Raw genomic sequence first — 16,962 nt, 5'->3', positions numbered from 1 at the left:
ACAGAAATTTTACTGTAATATGCTGATTTAGCATAACCTTCCACCACTGCTAAGACATCGTGACAATAGGACTTTCAAAGAAAAACTTTTTATTTAAATCAAAGGGTAGGCAAGCCTCTCAAAACTCGTCCCATGCTAATGTGCACCACAGTAAAACTTGTTAGCTCTGACAGAAGCTTTGCTGAAACCTGCACTCAGCTAGAAGGAAGTACTGTACCAAATAAACAGAAAATAACACTTCTTTTTCTTTTTAGAAGTCAAGTGCTTTTTATTCAGCCCTTGGTTCTGAGAGAGTCAATATAAATAAATTACTTCTAAGGGGCTTGAATGGAAGGTGTTGTTTAAATGCTAGAAAAGAAGTATTGTTGGACTTACATATATTGAGAATTAAGGTCTGAAGCCAGAGCTGTAGTTGCAAATTTATCTTGTGTACTTGAAACGTCATGCTACTATCAGCTTATACTGGCACTGAAAATCATTCTATAAATACAAGTTGCATTTCAAGATGGTTTCAAGAGCCTCTCTCCCAATTGTTTCGTGCAAGTCCTCCTAGATACCTTCTCATATGGATTTCCCAGATGATGCTCAGGTGTTCTGTGGTGGTCAGCCACTTAACTGGTGGCTGTGATCTGGCTGTGACCACTGGTGACACATAGAGGTTGTGGAGGAACAGTGCAAATTCCACCTGATGTGAGAAGATGACCTGAAGCAAATATCTTCCTGGTGATTTCCCTGCTGCTTGCCTCAGTGTATGTCCTGAAAGGCAGCACAGTACCGGGAAAATTGTTTTCCTTCCTGCAAAAACAAGTTACTAGTCTAGATCCTGTTGTTCAATGATCAGGGTCATAACCACACCTTGAGGTGTCCCTGAATTTTGGATGGTCTTTGTCACATGCATGTTTCTATCATACACACCAACTTGTACCAGTTATTCTGTACTTGTCAAGCACAAGATACACAACACAAGTTAAACACAAAGGTTTGTTGTTAAGATGAAGCCTGGTGCAATCTCTCTTCAGATACTCTTAGTACATGGTCTGCATATACTGAAAATCCTTCTTTAAGGACTGTGAAAGATCTAGAAGTTTGATCCTTTATGAGACCAGCTGTCAGTGATGAAATTCAGATTGAGATTTTTAGTCCAAACCTTCTCTAGACAAAGTATTTGGATTTTGGTATATATTGATTACAATAAATGATCCTTTAAAGGAAAACTCAGTAGAATTTTATTGGCAGTGACCTGCTGCTTAGAACACTGAAAATATTTTTGTAGATCTTGCCTTTTTTTTTCCCCTTCTATCAAAATGTTGCTTATAAACTAGAATTGTAGGAGGTTTTGAAGTCAGATCAAATTACTCTTCCCAGTGTGCTTCTATAGGCAGCACCTTTGTAATCGGCAAGAACAAGCCCAACTTTCATCCCGTTTGCCATCTGGGCTTCCCTCTGGCTTCAATTTGCTGCTGTAAAACAGTTCTTAGGTATGGATGCTGTACTGAACCTGCCCAATGCATGTCACATTTAGTTACTCATATTTCTTCCAAGACAGCAACTGCAAAGAAGCTGTTTCTTGTGGTCTCTCTTGATTTACTGCTTCTTAATCTGATGTTTCAAATTAAACCTGAGTCTTCAAATGTCATTGCATTCTTTTAAGACATGTTCAGCTGCTTTGTAATGGGTGTGTTCTTTCCTACAGTTTAATGCTCAGTGGTAATGGAATAATTGAATAATGTAGCATGTCTGTTTATAATCAAGAGGAATCTATGTTATCAAAGGTACACATTTATTTCTCACTTTTCTATATATTTCTTAACCCTTCCTTGTACCTGAAATAACTTTTACAGCTGCTTTAATTTATCAGTAAATCTTTAAGGTGTAATGGTTCAAGGGCAAACATCAGGGCTCATGTTAGACATTCCATTGCAGCCACATGAACTACTGAGAGTAAGTGACATTAGATATTTTTACAGATCCAATGGGCCTTGTATCTGTATTTAGTACCCTGAGCAGCACTGATAAATTGAGGCAAATTAAAGGAAATTTACAACTGTTTGTAACTGGAAGAAGGTCATCATTGCTAATGGATATTTCCTAGACAGCACAGACTTGTATGGAGGACATGATTTTCATTTAAAATAACATGGATGATTTTTCATTTGTTTTCTTATAGGTTTTATATAAATAAAGGTTTTTACTTCCATCCTTGTCCTTTAATAAACGTGGCTTTAAATAAATGTAGGTCACTTAGCATCATCTTGAGATATTCTTTTACATAAGATCAGGATGAAATTCCTCACCCATCTGTGTCATTGCACCATGGAAACCATTTCAGTTTAAAGTCCATGCTGTATTAGTTATGCAAATATGATAAAAGCAAAAAGTTTATTGATTAGACATTCATTTCTTACGTCTCTCTGTACTAAAAATAATTACGTTCTGTTTCATTCAAGCTGTATAATATATTTTAGTCTCTTTTGGAGACTTATCATCTGAAAATTAAGAAGTTTTTTCTGAGTCACACCAGATTAGCCAGTTCTACCAACAGATTCTTTTCTACAGTAGCCACTGTTGTGATTTGCATATTCAGCAAAAGCTAATCAATTGAACATCACTTGGAAAAGTATATAGAAATAGTTGTACTTCTTGGAAGGGTACACAAGATGTACAATAGAGGAAATCTGCCACAGAACACCTCTTATCTCTTAACAATGTAGGCCAAACTCCTAGAAGAGACATTAAAAAATGGCCTTGCTTCATTTTGGAAAGCTCCTTCTATATTTCATAGCTCAAACCCTGTCAGAATCTCACATGCAGCTACATGAGAGCTTGTCAGCATTTCAGTATTTGAAGCATCCTGGAAAACCTTATTGTTTCAGAATGGAACATAGGGCTGCAATAGTATTTTGTTAAAATGAGACCTGGAACAGCTTGAACCTGTTCTTTCCTTTATCTGTGGATGGGCAAGATTTATGCTACTGCAAAGCCTCATGGCTGAGGTGCTGAATGTGAAATTCAAGGCACTGAAATTATGGCATTTGAAGAACTTACTTGCTTCTGGGAAAATCTGGGAAGTGATTGTCACGAGTCAAATTGTTACTTAGTTTGGATTTTTTTTTTCTGTCACTTTACTGAGTCTAAGCTTTAGCACAAATTGCCAATTGATCTGTAATTCCCATTTTCTGTGGGTCAGTTATGCAATAGCATATTGTGGGAACATGCTCAAGGATTTTACACACATTTGCCAAAACTTTAGCTTGCAAAACTTTTGGATCATGGAGCTGTGCATGAAGATTTGGCATCTGATCCTGTTCCTACTGCAATATCTAATAGTAGCTATCAAATTTTACTGGGAGAAGGTTAGGACATTTAGAGTCTGGGTTGAAAAATCCTAAATTTTTTATTTTTTTTTTTTTTTAAAACCTGACTTTTCTAGAAACCAGGTTTGTAGAGAACAAGAAACATATTGATGAGGCAACAGAGGAAGAAACCTTAGTCAAGTCAGTACTGTTAGGAAATCTCTTTTACTCCTATAGTGTCAAGACACATTGAGGTTCTGTTTGACCACAGCACTTAGAAAGACCTACAAATAGCAGAGTACAGGCACGAGATCTGAACATCACAAAAAGCATGATTTGTGGGCAGTATCCTATTATCCCCTCAAGAAAGAAAAATACTTACTTCACTCATATTAATCTTGTTGCCAGTTCAAATTAGTCCTAGCATCATAATCTTGTTGGTGTAGAGCCCAATACCTGTTACAGTTCCTTTGTGTGAAGGAGAAGCTGCCCAGAGCAGCATGGCCATGATTGGTGTCATTCCAAGTCCCCTGCTTCTTGTTCCAGCTTCCAGTCTCTCCCTCTCTGCTAAAAAGACACACAAATTTATAACATTTGCTGATCCTTTATGGTTTATTGTTCTTTCTACATGCTGGTTCTTGAGTACCAGTAGCTGACAGAAGGCAGGATAGTTCCTTGTGTGGTCTTGTAGGGCAAGACTGAAAAGATAGGCACAAGTCATATGGCTGCAAAAATTCATGTCTGCAGTTCAGGGGAGAACGTGTTAAGCTACAGATTTGTGCAGAAGTATGGTAACCACATGTTAGTCCTTGTGCACATTAGTCCTGTGGTAAAAAAAGAAGCTGTAGGAAAGGAAATAAACTGTGTGAGAAGGGGAAACTCAAGCAGGTTTAGAGTAGAAAAAAAACTTAATTTAAATACTGAAGATTTTGAAGCATAATGGATAGCATTTAGTCCCTGGCAAAAGTCTGAGTTCAGTGATCTGTGTAAGGGAATAAAGTGTACCCAGTGTTTTAAAATACGTGCTTTAAAAAAAAACATCCCCCAACTGATTTATAAAAAAAGGAAGGTATGATGAGATCCAGCTTCCTGTAAGTTTATGGTAATTTTGTGCCTTTTGCTAGCTGTTCTATTTATGTGGTCCTTTACTGTAGCCTGGCTCCCACCCTTTAATATAGTTATCCTCACAGCACTTCTTTGTGGTAAGGAAGTACAATAATCCCCACTTTACAAATGGGGAGCCATGGCAAAAGAGAGGCTTAGTGACTCGCCTGAGGTCATGCAGGCAGCCCATTATGGAGCAGGGAATTCAACCAGGACTCCCAAACAGCAGACAAATGCTCCAAGCCCAGGGCTGTCTGTCCTTTAGCTCATATTTTTAAAGCACTCAAAAGGTTGTATCCAGATTTCAGAGATGGTTCAGGGGTTATTGAATCCAGTCTGACTAAAATAACAGAATAGCTGGACCAAGTGAAAATGTGCTGCTTAGTGTAGAGTTGCAATATCAGTAAGTCAAATAAAGGTTTTTCCGCTGGCAGCTCTGGTTTCCTCTCACTTGCCTGAGCTTGCTGTCTCGTACACACACACAGGCACTCTCTGCAGCTCATTTCTCTCCTGCCTCGGAGGAAGGACTTGGTGAAAGGAAATTGGTATAATTAAATGGTTATGTAGGAAGCTGATGGTAAGTATTTACTTTTATAAAATAAGTGGAGGAGAAAAAACCTAGAGGTGGATTTCTTAGTGTTTGCTTTTTTGGGTTTATTTTTGGGAGCAGAGTATTGAGTGACAGAGATTTGTTCCCAGTAGAAAATGCTTGAAACACACTAGTCTGCTTTGGTATTAGAAAGATTAGAGGGCACACTGTGAGAATTTGTAAGGATTTATGTGCTTTTTAGAGAGGATTAAGAATAAAAAATAAAAAAAGAAATCCAGATTAGAAATGCAGTCTAACCACATCAGTACTCTACAGGCCAACATTTGCATGGTGGTTTTCTTTTATGTTTAATACCACGATGTTTGCATTGCAACTTTAGTTACAGTTGGTTTTGTTTAAAGACCACAGTCTAGGTGTTCATATGGTATGAAATGTTAGGATTTCATGTAGTATCCTTGAATTCTTATTCAGGAGCAAGCTTGAAATATCTAAGAAAAATATTTTAGGGATATTCTTATATTATAGAGTTGCTGAAATAAAAAAAAAAAAAAAAAATCAGACATTTCATAGCTTTTAGGTGTGTGCTTTCTTCCTTTCTATCAAATTGTAAGCTTGGACAAGATTTGTTCTCCGGAACATTATTTCTTTAAAATATTTGGACATGGTAGTTCCCTAGTAACACCAGACTGCACAACATGGAATTAGTTATTTGTTTAGGAACAAAATTGTTAAACATCCTCTAAGCTGTAAAAGGATACTTCCTAATTATTTACTAGAAGCATCCATAGTTAATTAAAGTCAGACTGCTAAATGTGGATGATTAGAGGCTTATGTTGCTAGAAAACTGCTTGTGCTGATTTGAGCTAGTATTTAATTTGTAAATTCGATCCTTTTTAGACACTTTATTTAGGAAAACCTTAAATCTTTGCAAGATGTTCTCATGAAAAAAACTAGCTATGTCTTTATGCTTTACAATCTCACCATATTACACATCAATTTGTCCATAGCTTTTGGTATTTACCAACATGCAATAGAAGTGTAACCTGATCAGTAACAGTGGCTTAATTGTTCAGGATTTCTGGGGTTTTTTTCTTTCTTTCTACTTCCTCCTACACTCTTTCTTTTTTTCTTCTTTTTTTCTTTAATTTCATTTGTGTAGAGCTTGGAGTTGGACTTTATCCACGGGACAGTTTGTCCAATGCATTCCTGGGCCCAGTGATGCTTGGAGGATGAGTGGATGTTGAATGTTGTGTATTTTCCAGCAATGTGCCAGTGTCTGTTTCAGGTACTTAGTACCATATCCAGGTTTCTGTGCATCGTACCTATGTACAGATACTTGATCATTTTGTCCCTGTAGAAGTCCTGTGAGCATCTGGAGTACCTATAATTTTCCCTCTTGCTCTTTTCAGCCTGCTCTTTTCAATGACAGTGGCCAAAGTGTAGTGCTCTTTGCATGGGTGAACATCGTTTGAGTTGGATTCTGGATGCTGGCTGTTTGGTTTAGCTTTGTTTTCAATTTTACTACCCTTACAACATTATTTTTAAAACAACATTTAGGTGGCATGTGCTTTCTGTGATGTTGTTTTGGTCTCGTAAACACTCTGCAAAGTCGACACAGATGTGTGGGGAAGGAGAAGTTTTGTTACTGGCCTCTTATGATTTGTATTGCAGCTTCACTGCAATTTAGATTGTGTTGCATTATAGTGCCTCCTGACAAGAAAAGACTTTCATACCATCTGTATGATACCTGGCACATTATTGTCACTACTGGTGATCTGAAAATTTTATTGCAGGTTTTTAGTAGTGGACTGATTAAGAGTTCAAAGCTAGGGAGACATTGCAAATATGAAACATTTATAGACTGTGGAAAGGTGTATCTTAGCAGGGGAGAAGGACACGTGGGAAGAAGTACTGAAGATTGATTAATTTGAAAAGTTTGGTCTTTGAAAAATAAATTTTAGAAATGTGCTGGCAGATATGAACTCAGTATGCAGCAGTTTACAGCTGTGTAGTTGATTGAAAGTCCACTGGGGTAAATTGTGGTTTTAGCTGAGTGGAGAATTGAATTTGGAGTCTTGTCCTTAATGAAAGAACAATTAGTTGAACAAATCATTCTTCCTGTTTTTCAGGGAAATTGTTGTTTATTGTGGTAGCTATAGCTGTGAGAGACTTTAAGTGCTTGTCCCCTCAGGTACTAAGTACATTTGTTAGAAGAGAAGAAAGGCTTTGATTTCATCTTGTGTCTTTGGAAATGCAGTCAGTTTCTTTCTTATTTAAATGATATTCTGATTTCATATCATTCTTTACAGTACAAAGAATTTTTTTTTTCTTGTGTATGTTTTAAAGAGGTGCTTATACTGGAAAGGAAGACTTATGCTATGCTCTGAAGTGTCAGTACAGATGTTCACTGCAAATTTAACTTGTGGGAATGAATTTCTCAGTTTGAAGCTCTACATCATGGTTAAGGAAATAATTTTTATCCTATTTCTGTGTTGACCTCAGTAATTCAAATTAATTAGAATGTTCTAGAAATACTAGAATATTTTCTGGGGGTTTTGTTGTCAATATACAGAAATGCTAACAGAGCACTACACCAGAAGAACTCTGAAGTCCACATCATCTGCATTCCTGTAAATGAGGAAGGATATTCCAAGCATTATTTGAAAATCTGTGTGCATCATTTATCTGATATCTTGGAAGGATTTTCCTTCTAAACTAGTTCCTGACAAGTGCATACTGTGAAGCACAAAGCTCTGTGGCTCCCACACCTTAGAACCAAAACACCCTCTGGAGGTTCCTCTTTCTCTCTGTTGGTTGTCAGGGAGAAAAATCTCAGATGAAATATGCAACTTTTAGACTGATACCTTCTGTGAGAGGAGCTGCCCTCTTTAACTGTTTTGGATAAACACAGAGAAGGTGTTTCTGTTTGTTCATGGAGCGTGTCACGTATGTTCTGTGGAAAACTAAGTTTCAGACAGGGTTTCCAGGTGCATACATGTGACATTGGAGTGTAAGTCCTGTTTGGAAATGAATGAGTTTTCTGTTCTCCTGCTCTGCAGATAGCTGCAGCCTGTTCTAGAAAAACCCTTCATACAGTCAAGAGTAATGTGGCCTTAGTTTAATTGATTTTTCTCTTACTGAAACTGAAGTTTCACTTTTTAGTCAAGTATTGTTAATTGCAACTTTTATCAGAATCAGATGGATAAATACATAGTCTGTCACAGGTGTGTATGGCAGAGGATTAAGACTGGAAGTCCAGTATTTTTCATGGTTTAACATGACTTTCTAGTGGGTTAAGCCATTTTTCAGGTTTTGTCTTTACTGAACTTGTCTACTAAACCGGCATTTTACAGTGGGGCTTCTAATTTATATAGATAATTCAAAGAATTAGGGTCAGCTACTACTTTTTTCCTGAAAACCATGAAATTTTACTTTTAAAAAATACAATAATTTTTGCTTTTTCTTGGGAAATGAACTGTTCAGCAGAAGAATTTCTTCTGAAGCAGATAACTGTAACTAGTTCTCTAAAATGCCATTCTTGTAGCATTATGAAATTTGGTTACCAAGCTATTTTACTGGTCTATGAACTGTAAGAAGGGTTTGCAGTAAAGAAAAGACTTTAAATTTCTGCAAAAGCATTTGTTCTGTACTGGCAGTACTTTGCAGGGAGATATCCAGATATTTCTTAAGATCTTGAAAGCTTTGGTATGAAAAATCAGATTTTCCACATTCCCACTTGCAACTTAAATCCAGTGCAAACAGAGGTCTCTTTATTTCAGAAGTACTTGTTTAACACTGCCTCACTTTTGAGACTTACTGATTTTGTTGTATTCCAGGCCAGGAAAATCAAAGTTATGGTATGAAAATATCCTCCTGAAATAAGTGATTACCTTTTAGTGAAGTTGTAAAGGATGACTTCTTGGTTAAGGCTCTGGCCTGGGAATTGAAAGTTCAAACTAAGTTCATCTCAAGACTGTGACCCTGACCACAACTGTGGGCACAGGCACCATTCCTGGGTCTCAGTTCCCCTCCCAGAAAATAACACCTGTCACCTCAGAATGAAGATCCTGCCATGTACACAGGTACAGCACACATACAGAACCTCTGCCTCTTATTCCTAGTTGGTTCTGTCACAAAGGTAATTAAAGACCATAATTAGTGTATTACCACTTGTTTCTCTTTTGCAGTCCACATCATGGGGGATGTGAAACTGGTGACATCTACTCGAGTCTCCAAAACCTCCCTGACACTCAGCCCCCCCGTCCCTGCTGAAGCACCAGCATTTACCCTTCCTCCTCGGAATATCCGGGTGCAGCTGGGAGCCACCGCCAGGTTTGAGGGGAAGGTAAGAAACAGGCAATGGAGGGCATCTGTGTTGGGTTTTGCCCTTTCCTGAAGCTGACCAGGGGGCTGCAAAGTCTGCAAAAGTTGCCTCTGCAATATGGAATCTTTACTCAAGAAGAATACACCAATGTTTACCCTTCTGGGGAGGCAGGAGCATTGCAGGTCTGTTTCTCTGTAGAGGGGAGTGTTGGAAAACCTGAGCATTGCCAAGTATAACCTCACTGAGTGTGCCAGGAACTGAAGTTATTATCAGTGAGAAACTGCTTCAAGGGCTGTCTCTAGTCAGCATGTTCCTCTCCTGCAATTCTTCATATTCTCCTACTGCACATTCACATCCCTGCATCCCAAACATCTGCCCATTCATGAAGCTTCATGTGTGACACAAACTTAACCCTGCTGTGGCATGTCCTTCCTAGCAGGCAAGGTAGGCATCTGCAACGAGTGTTGTGATAGTCCTGTATCTGCACTGCCTGCCATACATGTTCTTAAGTTGAAAGAAAAAGGAGTGTTTTCAGAGGAAAGACTGATTTGTTCAGGGAAACTCATTAACTCAAAGGGTTTAAAAGGCTGTCTAGTGGGGTGTGTATGTACCCCCTGTTCCCCTCATGTTTGGGATATTGACTTGTCCATCCTGGCATCTTTCATGTGTTAGTCCTGGTACCTACTCATCCTTGTTCTAGCTATCTTCCTTTCTCCTCCCTTAACCCAGTTCTTTTTCCTGGAGCTGTTAGCTTTCCCTCCCAGTCCTTTCAGCTTCCTTTGGCCCCTGTCACGCTCCGATTGCATGCTGACAGCTGCACCGTCAAACTGACCGCACTTTTAATCTTTGAAGTGGAGGGATTCGTCTGACAGAGGCAGGAAACTGCAACTCTGCTGTAACAAAAGCAAGGGATAGAAGGAATTTGGGAAATTCTTAACTTTTGAAACTCTAACTTAAACATAGGGCCGGTAGAGGGCATCTGATATTTATCTTATTTGTTTATGTAAGACCAGGCCAGGAACTGGGATTTTTCAACAGGAACTGTGTGGGAAAAAGGGTTTTGGAGTATATTAATTTTGAAGTGCTGAAGCTAAACTCAGAAGTAGTTCTTAGATTTGACTTTTTGAAGAAAATTTGGCATTTTTCATAGAAAGCAGATTTCAGTAAGGTGCCTAAACCAAAGAACGTTTTTTTACCAAACTGTCAAGAATTTTTTTTTTTAAAAAAAATTGCTTACTTTTAGGTGCTTTTAAGGCACCAGTCAGAAGCACTTAGTGTGTACAACATTGGCCAGTCCCCATGAGCACTTTTGTCCTTACTCTTTGTGTTTTATTTTCTCTTCCCCTCATTGTTTCACCTTCCTCAAATGCAGTAGGAAAATGGCAGCATGCTTCTACTTTCTCCATGTGACACCTGTGTACAATGCTGTTTTAATTCCAACTGGTTCTCCCAGGCTATGCTGCAGTAACAGTTCAGTGAAATCAAAGTTGAAGCATATGCTAAGATTTTGTTTTATATTTCTCATGTTTCCTAATTAAAAGCTCAAGTGGGATATTCCCAGTTTTTATTGCACTCTGCACAGTTTTTATTATTTAAGTCAAATGGAAACAATTGTAAAATATAATGACCTACAAGCTAGAGTGCCATCACTGCTTTGCATTATTTTTAAATCTGGTTTTAAAGTGTTAATTTTCCAGGGATACCTATCCCCTTTTTAAAGCCACTTTGAAGATTGGGAGGGTAAAGTCTGAGGGTTTTTTTAAGTAGCTTAGAAAAAAATACACAAATTCAATACTAATTAAAATGTCAAGTTTAATTTCCTTGAAGGAACAAAACTTTGATTGAAGTCCTGGCTTGGACTTACTTGATGAAAAATCTAAATATGTCTTCTGGCAGTTCAGTATATGAGCATGGCCAAAACCTTTAATTTTCCACACTTAAAAGGGGGGTGACAGCATTAGTATTTTGTTTGTGCTCTTACTTTAGTAACATGGGCAAAATGAGGGGGAACACAACAGCCCCCTTTGAAAGGCACTGTCCCTGAACAGCTGCAGGAGCCTGCAGAGCTGTTGTCATCTGTCTCCATCTTCAGCTGGGCAATACAAGGTTGTTTCTTCTGCCACTTTAATGTTTCAGAGGTTCAGAAGGACAGTTGATCTGTTCAGAAAAACAGGTTCAGAAGGACAATCTTAACAAAAACAATTTATTATGATATAGTAATAGAAGGTACTCAACATACTTAGGTTTTTCTATCCTGGTAAACCTATCTAGGCTACAGATGTTATGATATCTTGTTGAAGTATAAATATTAAACCAGACTCAGGCTAAAGAAAAATAAAAAGTTTTTTAAATGGCTAGACAGGAGCTTTTCTTCAAAGAGTTTCTTTGCAGTGGAATTGATCTTATCAGAAAGAACAAATGTTTTTAGAATCCAAGACAGGATATAAATCTGGTATTGTGATGATCCTGTATTCTCATTAACTGAACAAGGAAGAGAGGGCCCCAGAATTAAACTTGTTGGTTTTCTTTCCAGCGGCATTATTAGATAAGTTGTGTGAAATGGCAATTCAAGATCAAAGAAAGTGCAGAAATTGAGGACTAGACCATAAATGTAGGAAATTTGAGGTAGAAAGAAACTGGGTCTTCCTTTAACTGGATTTTTTTTTATTTCCTGTTCCTTCAACTACCACTTTGATTTTCTTGCTAAAATCTCAGGAAGTTTATTTATATCTGACTGCAGATCTCAGTTTTCCTGTGGCACCTCAGCATAGAAAGTTAAATCATCAACGTTCAAGAGTATGAGCATGACTTTGGCTTGGAGCACAGAGTAGAAACAGTAAGGCAGAGGCAAGGTTACCTTCACTAGATACTCCCCAAAGATCTGCTGGATGGACATCTCAGTTGTTCATCAATAAGTTGCTGTAGTGATTTTTAGGATAACCACCCCAGATAATTGTGAAATTGTGTTGTATGTTCTCAACTTGTTAGGACTGGATTGATATGATGTTCTTCAATGGCACATCATGTGTGAGGTGAACAGCTCAAGACATTAATCTGTGCCCTGTGTTAAGGCATTTTAGGTCATCTGTCAGAACCTTTAAGACACTCCTGGAAAAGGAGAGCAAGCCAAAATGTGACCAGTCTTTGTTTTAAGCTACTTCTTTCTCGATTGTATTGAACACTGGATGTTAACTTGTGCATTTGGTTGTGGCATGCACTTAACGTGCCTTATTTTCATAGATATAACTTTTGAGGGTAATATTGATGGTCTTTAATTTTATGAGCCTAAAAAACTACTTGTGCTATAACTCTGCTTGAGAGGAACAGCCAAATATTCTGCAGACTACAAACCCATTTCCTAGGGGTCAGGAAAGAATTTTCCTCCTTGGACAAAGCATTGTACAGTTGGCAAAAGTGCAGTATGGGTGGTTTTTCTGCTTCATGTGGGCCATCATACATGGTCCATTGCCGAACTAAGGTATCAAACTACTCAATCTAGTCTAGTAATCTAGCCCTAGGGAGCTAGGCTTCATGGAGCTCATGGTTTGAGTAGGTGGTGGGGTACTAAATTTAGTTTGGTGTCCACTGAGTAGTTACTGTTCTGCTCTTCCCCATCCATCACCAGGTAAGGGAGCTGGATGGTAAATTTCAAGTCAAGCCAGGTCAATGTCAAAGCCTTCCCTTTTAATGTACTTTCTTGTTGTTCTTCTGCCACCTTCTGTTGCATCTGTTCAAATCAGTTAAGTCTGATGACTTATAGTTGTTTTTGCTGTTGGTGGTTGCACAGGTACTGTTTAGAAAAACATGCCAGAAAAAATGAATTGGGATCAGGCAGTAAGAAACAAGAGGTAATGGGAAGATCAGCAGTGATTCTGTCATCTATTCTGGGATAGAGAGGAGACCCATTTCTGCAGTGTGTTAAGAGGTAAAGAACAGGGAAGCATTACAAGAATGAATACCCTTAAAGGCAAACACTCCCACAGCATTTATACATTCTTTCAACTACCTTCTAACATAAAAACTAATTTTTAACCTATTTGTTTTACTGTGGCATGTTTTGCATGCATAGCAGGAGCTAGGCATGGCAAAGCCTTTGGTATCTTCCCTTAGATTTGGGCTCGGGACACCAGTGTGTGTGCCATTTCCAGCCCTCAGTCAGCAGGCACTCCAGAAGAATGCCTTAAATTACACCACATGCCTGGATTTCAAATGGCAGGATCTGAGAGGAGCCCATGAGGATGGGCTCACAGAGGATGATGACATGGCACAACATCCTTTGCTGTTGGCCTGAGATGTTTGCTGTTACAAAATGTACTGGGCAGCTAAATGCATGAAGCTGCCAGTGGCTTTGGATCTGCACTTTCTGGAGGGATGCCTGTTGGGAGCCATATAAGGAAGAATTTCAGGAGAGACCCATGTTTTCATTAGAGACAGTTGTCTAATGGAAGTGAGTGCTGTGAGAGGACTTGTGCTGATCTGTGGTACTGTGATACTCCCAGAAACCTGATATGAAACACTGAGATATATTTTGAAGGGGAAAGAGTTGAAAAAGTTCTTGACTGTGGATTTTATTTGATCTTTCTTTCCACATAGCACTGGAGCATTCTTGGGAAAAGTGTGGTGCAGTAAGAAGTTCCTTAGATATTTTTTCTTAGGCAGACATTGAGAGGTATAGGCAGCTGAAATAAAAGAAAAAAACACAAACACAAAAATAATCACAAAGGGTGGCTGTGAACAGCTTATTGCATGCTGTTCCGATCTTTTACTGCTCTGTCTTCTTCCTTGGTGTAATCAACCTCCCATCATATTCACTTACCACATAAATGTTCTCATGAGTAATGCATGCATGGTTTTATTTGGGTTTATACTGTATAACCCTATTTTGGCATATGGAAGCACTGTCAGCTTTACACAAGGCCAAAGTGGAAGTGGCTGCTCTGCTGAGAAGAGATTAAGGTGGGATTCAGTCAAAAACACTTCCCCACACAGTGTCATTTGCACCCAGAATTATTCAAACACATTTCATCAACTGACACAAGCCTGTGTTGACACCCTTCTTCCTTGCCTTGCAAATGATACATCCTTTAGAAAAATTGTACATGTTCAGGTTGCTGCTCAAGAAATTTCTAGGTTTTAGGCAGGAGTGGTGGCCTGTGAGCGCCACTTCTGTCTCTCCACATCTGTCTCCCTGTCACCCGTGGCAATCATAGCTATACAGGGTTTTCCTGGTAGAAGTATTTAAGCATTCCTTGTGTAGTCTGTGTGCACAGCATGTGATGATGCTCAATAGTGCTGGAATTAAAACACTGTCCCCTGCAACTGATCTGTGCATGCACTGAGGCCACAGCCAATATTTCTGGATGTTTGGCAGCAAAGTTTGGTCAGACCTTCTGCAGAGGTTTTTTTTTTTTTCAATCTGCCAGATGTTCAGAAATCCTAGACAATGCTGAATATCCTCAAATTCCACCCAGACAAAATTTCTACACAGGAAAGAGGCCATGACTGGGGAGCACTGAATATACATATCCCTGTTCTGAGTTGTCTTTTCTCAAGGTTATTTTTGTTCTTTTGTACAATTGAGCCTGTGTTCAGTAACCCACCCATCTCCAAACTGTGGAAGAAATGTGCTGGTTGATCCTATCACATTTATGGTTCTACTTGATTTCTGTCTCCTTTCACACCTTAATTGCTTATCTACCACAGCTTGTGGCAGGAGTTCTGCTCCATGCAGTGCCAGAAAGATTGGCTCCTTAAGTTTGGTTGTTGTGATAGGAACTAACTGCAGTAATTAAAGGAATATCAAAACCAATCTAATAACTGTGATGGAAATAATAATAGAAGTTTTTTTTAAACACTACAACTAATGTACATATGGAATTAAAGAGAATCTTTTATTATTTTGTCTAGTATCTACCCAAACCAGTGTTCTTTTAGCTGAAGCCAGACCACATATTTGTGCTGCTCTTGGTAACCACTTTCTTTCTTTACTTTTTCTTTAATGTGGTTCTAAATACTTTGGATTTTTAGGTGGATGCAATTAAAATCACATGACAAAGCTGACAGTAAAAGCCTGTGTGATTTAATTGCATCTACCAGCCCCCAGTTTCCTTTAGTGGAACCAACAAACTGTTGACTCTGACAAGTTTATTTTAGGTATCTTTTTTGTGATCACCCATTACTCTAGTGTATTGTTTTAAAGAATGGCTTTGTGTCAGCTAAACAGGAAAAGAGTGTCCATATAAGAATTTATCCATAGGTATGTCCCTAGGTTGATTTTGAGAAAATTTACTTCATTAGCAGGGATTTCTGGACTTGCTATTTTTCTATAATCATTAAACATAAAAAGAACTAAAACCAAACCAAAACCTACCAAAAAACCCAAAAAAAACCCACCTCACAAAACAAAACAAAAACCCCAACAAAACCCCAACAAACAAAAAACCCCCACCAAATCCTAAATTATGCATTGACAAATTTGATGAGGAAAAGGAGACATAAAATAGTCATACAGTGGTGTAAAAGAGGTTCAGTCTTTTAGAAAAATATTGATGGAATAAATGTCATGACTAATCATAAAGTCCACTGTTCAGAGTTGATAATATACATGTATCTGAAAAAGAAGTAGCTAAAATCTAGCTATTTCCAAATAGCAAAACAGCTGATCAGCATATCCTAAATAGCTGAACAAAGATATGCCCAGAGACTGAATCCATGTAGGTCAGAGTAGAAGCAGTCATTATAATTCTTCTTGGGTTTTCTGTCCCATGATGGTTAATCATGAATATCTCAAATTTCAACAATGTCTTATTAAGTTCTTCAGTTCTGCTTTTAATTTGAAAAATATCATCATCTTTTCCAGTCTAGTCTCCCTTGCTCCTCTGGGTCAGTGCATAAGTCTTTGTTGTGGTTGATTCCACTGGCAATAAAACTCATCATGTAGCCTTGTGCTTTCTTATTTAAATAAACGTTCCTAGTAGTACATGAAACATGACTGCAATTTTATGTAACTTTTTATATAAAACATTATGATGTTTGAAACTTGATTTTTTAGGGAATTATGCCTTTGACTCTTACCATGCTCACATTAGGTTTGAAAGTTAAAAAAATCTGGTAACTGTAACAGAACTGAGAGTAGCTGACTTTCTTTTTCTTCTGCTGGAATAGCCTACAGTGGTGTGAGAGGTATGAAAGGGGGGGGAAAAAATTTTGGTTGATTTTTTTTTATTTCAGAAATATGTCTCTAACTGGAAATCTTTAAATTTTGTTTTTCTAGCTCACCCTAAATGTAGGACAAAGTGTTCATTATCAAATGTGCATTTGGCTAACTAGTAATATATTTGCTTTCTGCCATCATAAAAAAGGTTTGAACTTCAAGCCCCCTGCCTGTATATGGCTGATTAAACCAGAAAGGTCAGGGAAGGGTTCAGTTCCATATGTAGCAATGAGAACGCCACAAAAAAATAGCAGAGTATACTTTTGACTGTCTGTAAATGGGTCCTTGAGAATTTGCACCAAATGACTCCAGGTCACACTTTTTGATATAATTCTGCTTTCCCCCTGTGGGAGAAGAGAGTAGCAAGTATGATGCATTCAGAATCTGCAGAAGGCCACATGTGGAGAAGGTTTATAATCAAAACACATCATTACTCATTGTGGTTTTGTTCAGTCCATGCTCACTCTAGCACCTGGAC

The 16,962-nt window shown here is 38.2% G+C and overlaps 1 protein-coding gene across 12 annotated transcripts in view; it reads left to right on the top strand.

Annotated features, from left to right (window-relative positions):
• Positions 1–16,962, top strand: part of MYLK (myosin light chain kinase) — a 194,924-nt gene that overhangs the window by 46,021 nt on the left and 131,941 nt on the right. For 11 of the 12 annotated variants that reach the window (XM_086898152.1, XM_086898155.1, XM_086898164.1 and 8 more), the window contains one exon: positions 9,135–9,292. In XM_086898152.1, coding sequence (XP_086754278.1) covers positions 9,135–9,292 — 158 coding nt within the window. Of the gene's footprint in view, positions 1–8,783; positions 9,030–9,134; positions 9,293–16,962 lie in introns of all 12 variants that reach the window. The other variant, XM_086898161.1, reaches the window with a different exon arrangement.

The sequence above is a fragment of the Cyanistes caeruleus genome, chromosome 7, assembly GCF_971803275.1.
Source record: "Cyanistes caeruleus chromosome 7, bCyaCae1.hap1.1, whole genome shotgun sequence".
NCBI classification, from domain to species: Eukaryota; Metazoa; Chordata; class Aves; order Passeriformes; family Paridae; genus Cyanistes; species Cyanistes caeruleus.
The sequence above is the reverse complement of the archived record's forward strand: the minus strand, read 5'-3'. Positions and strand labels throughout refer to the sequence as shown.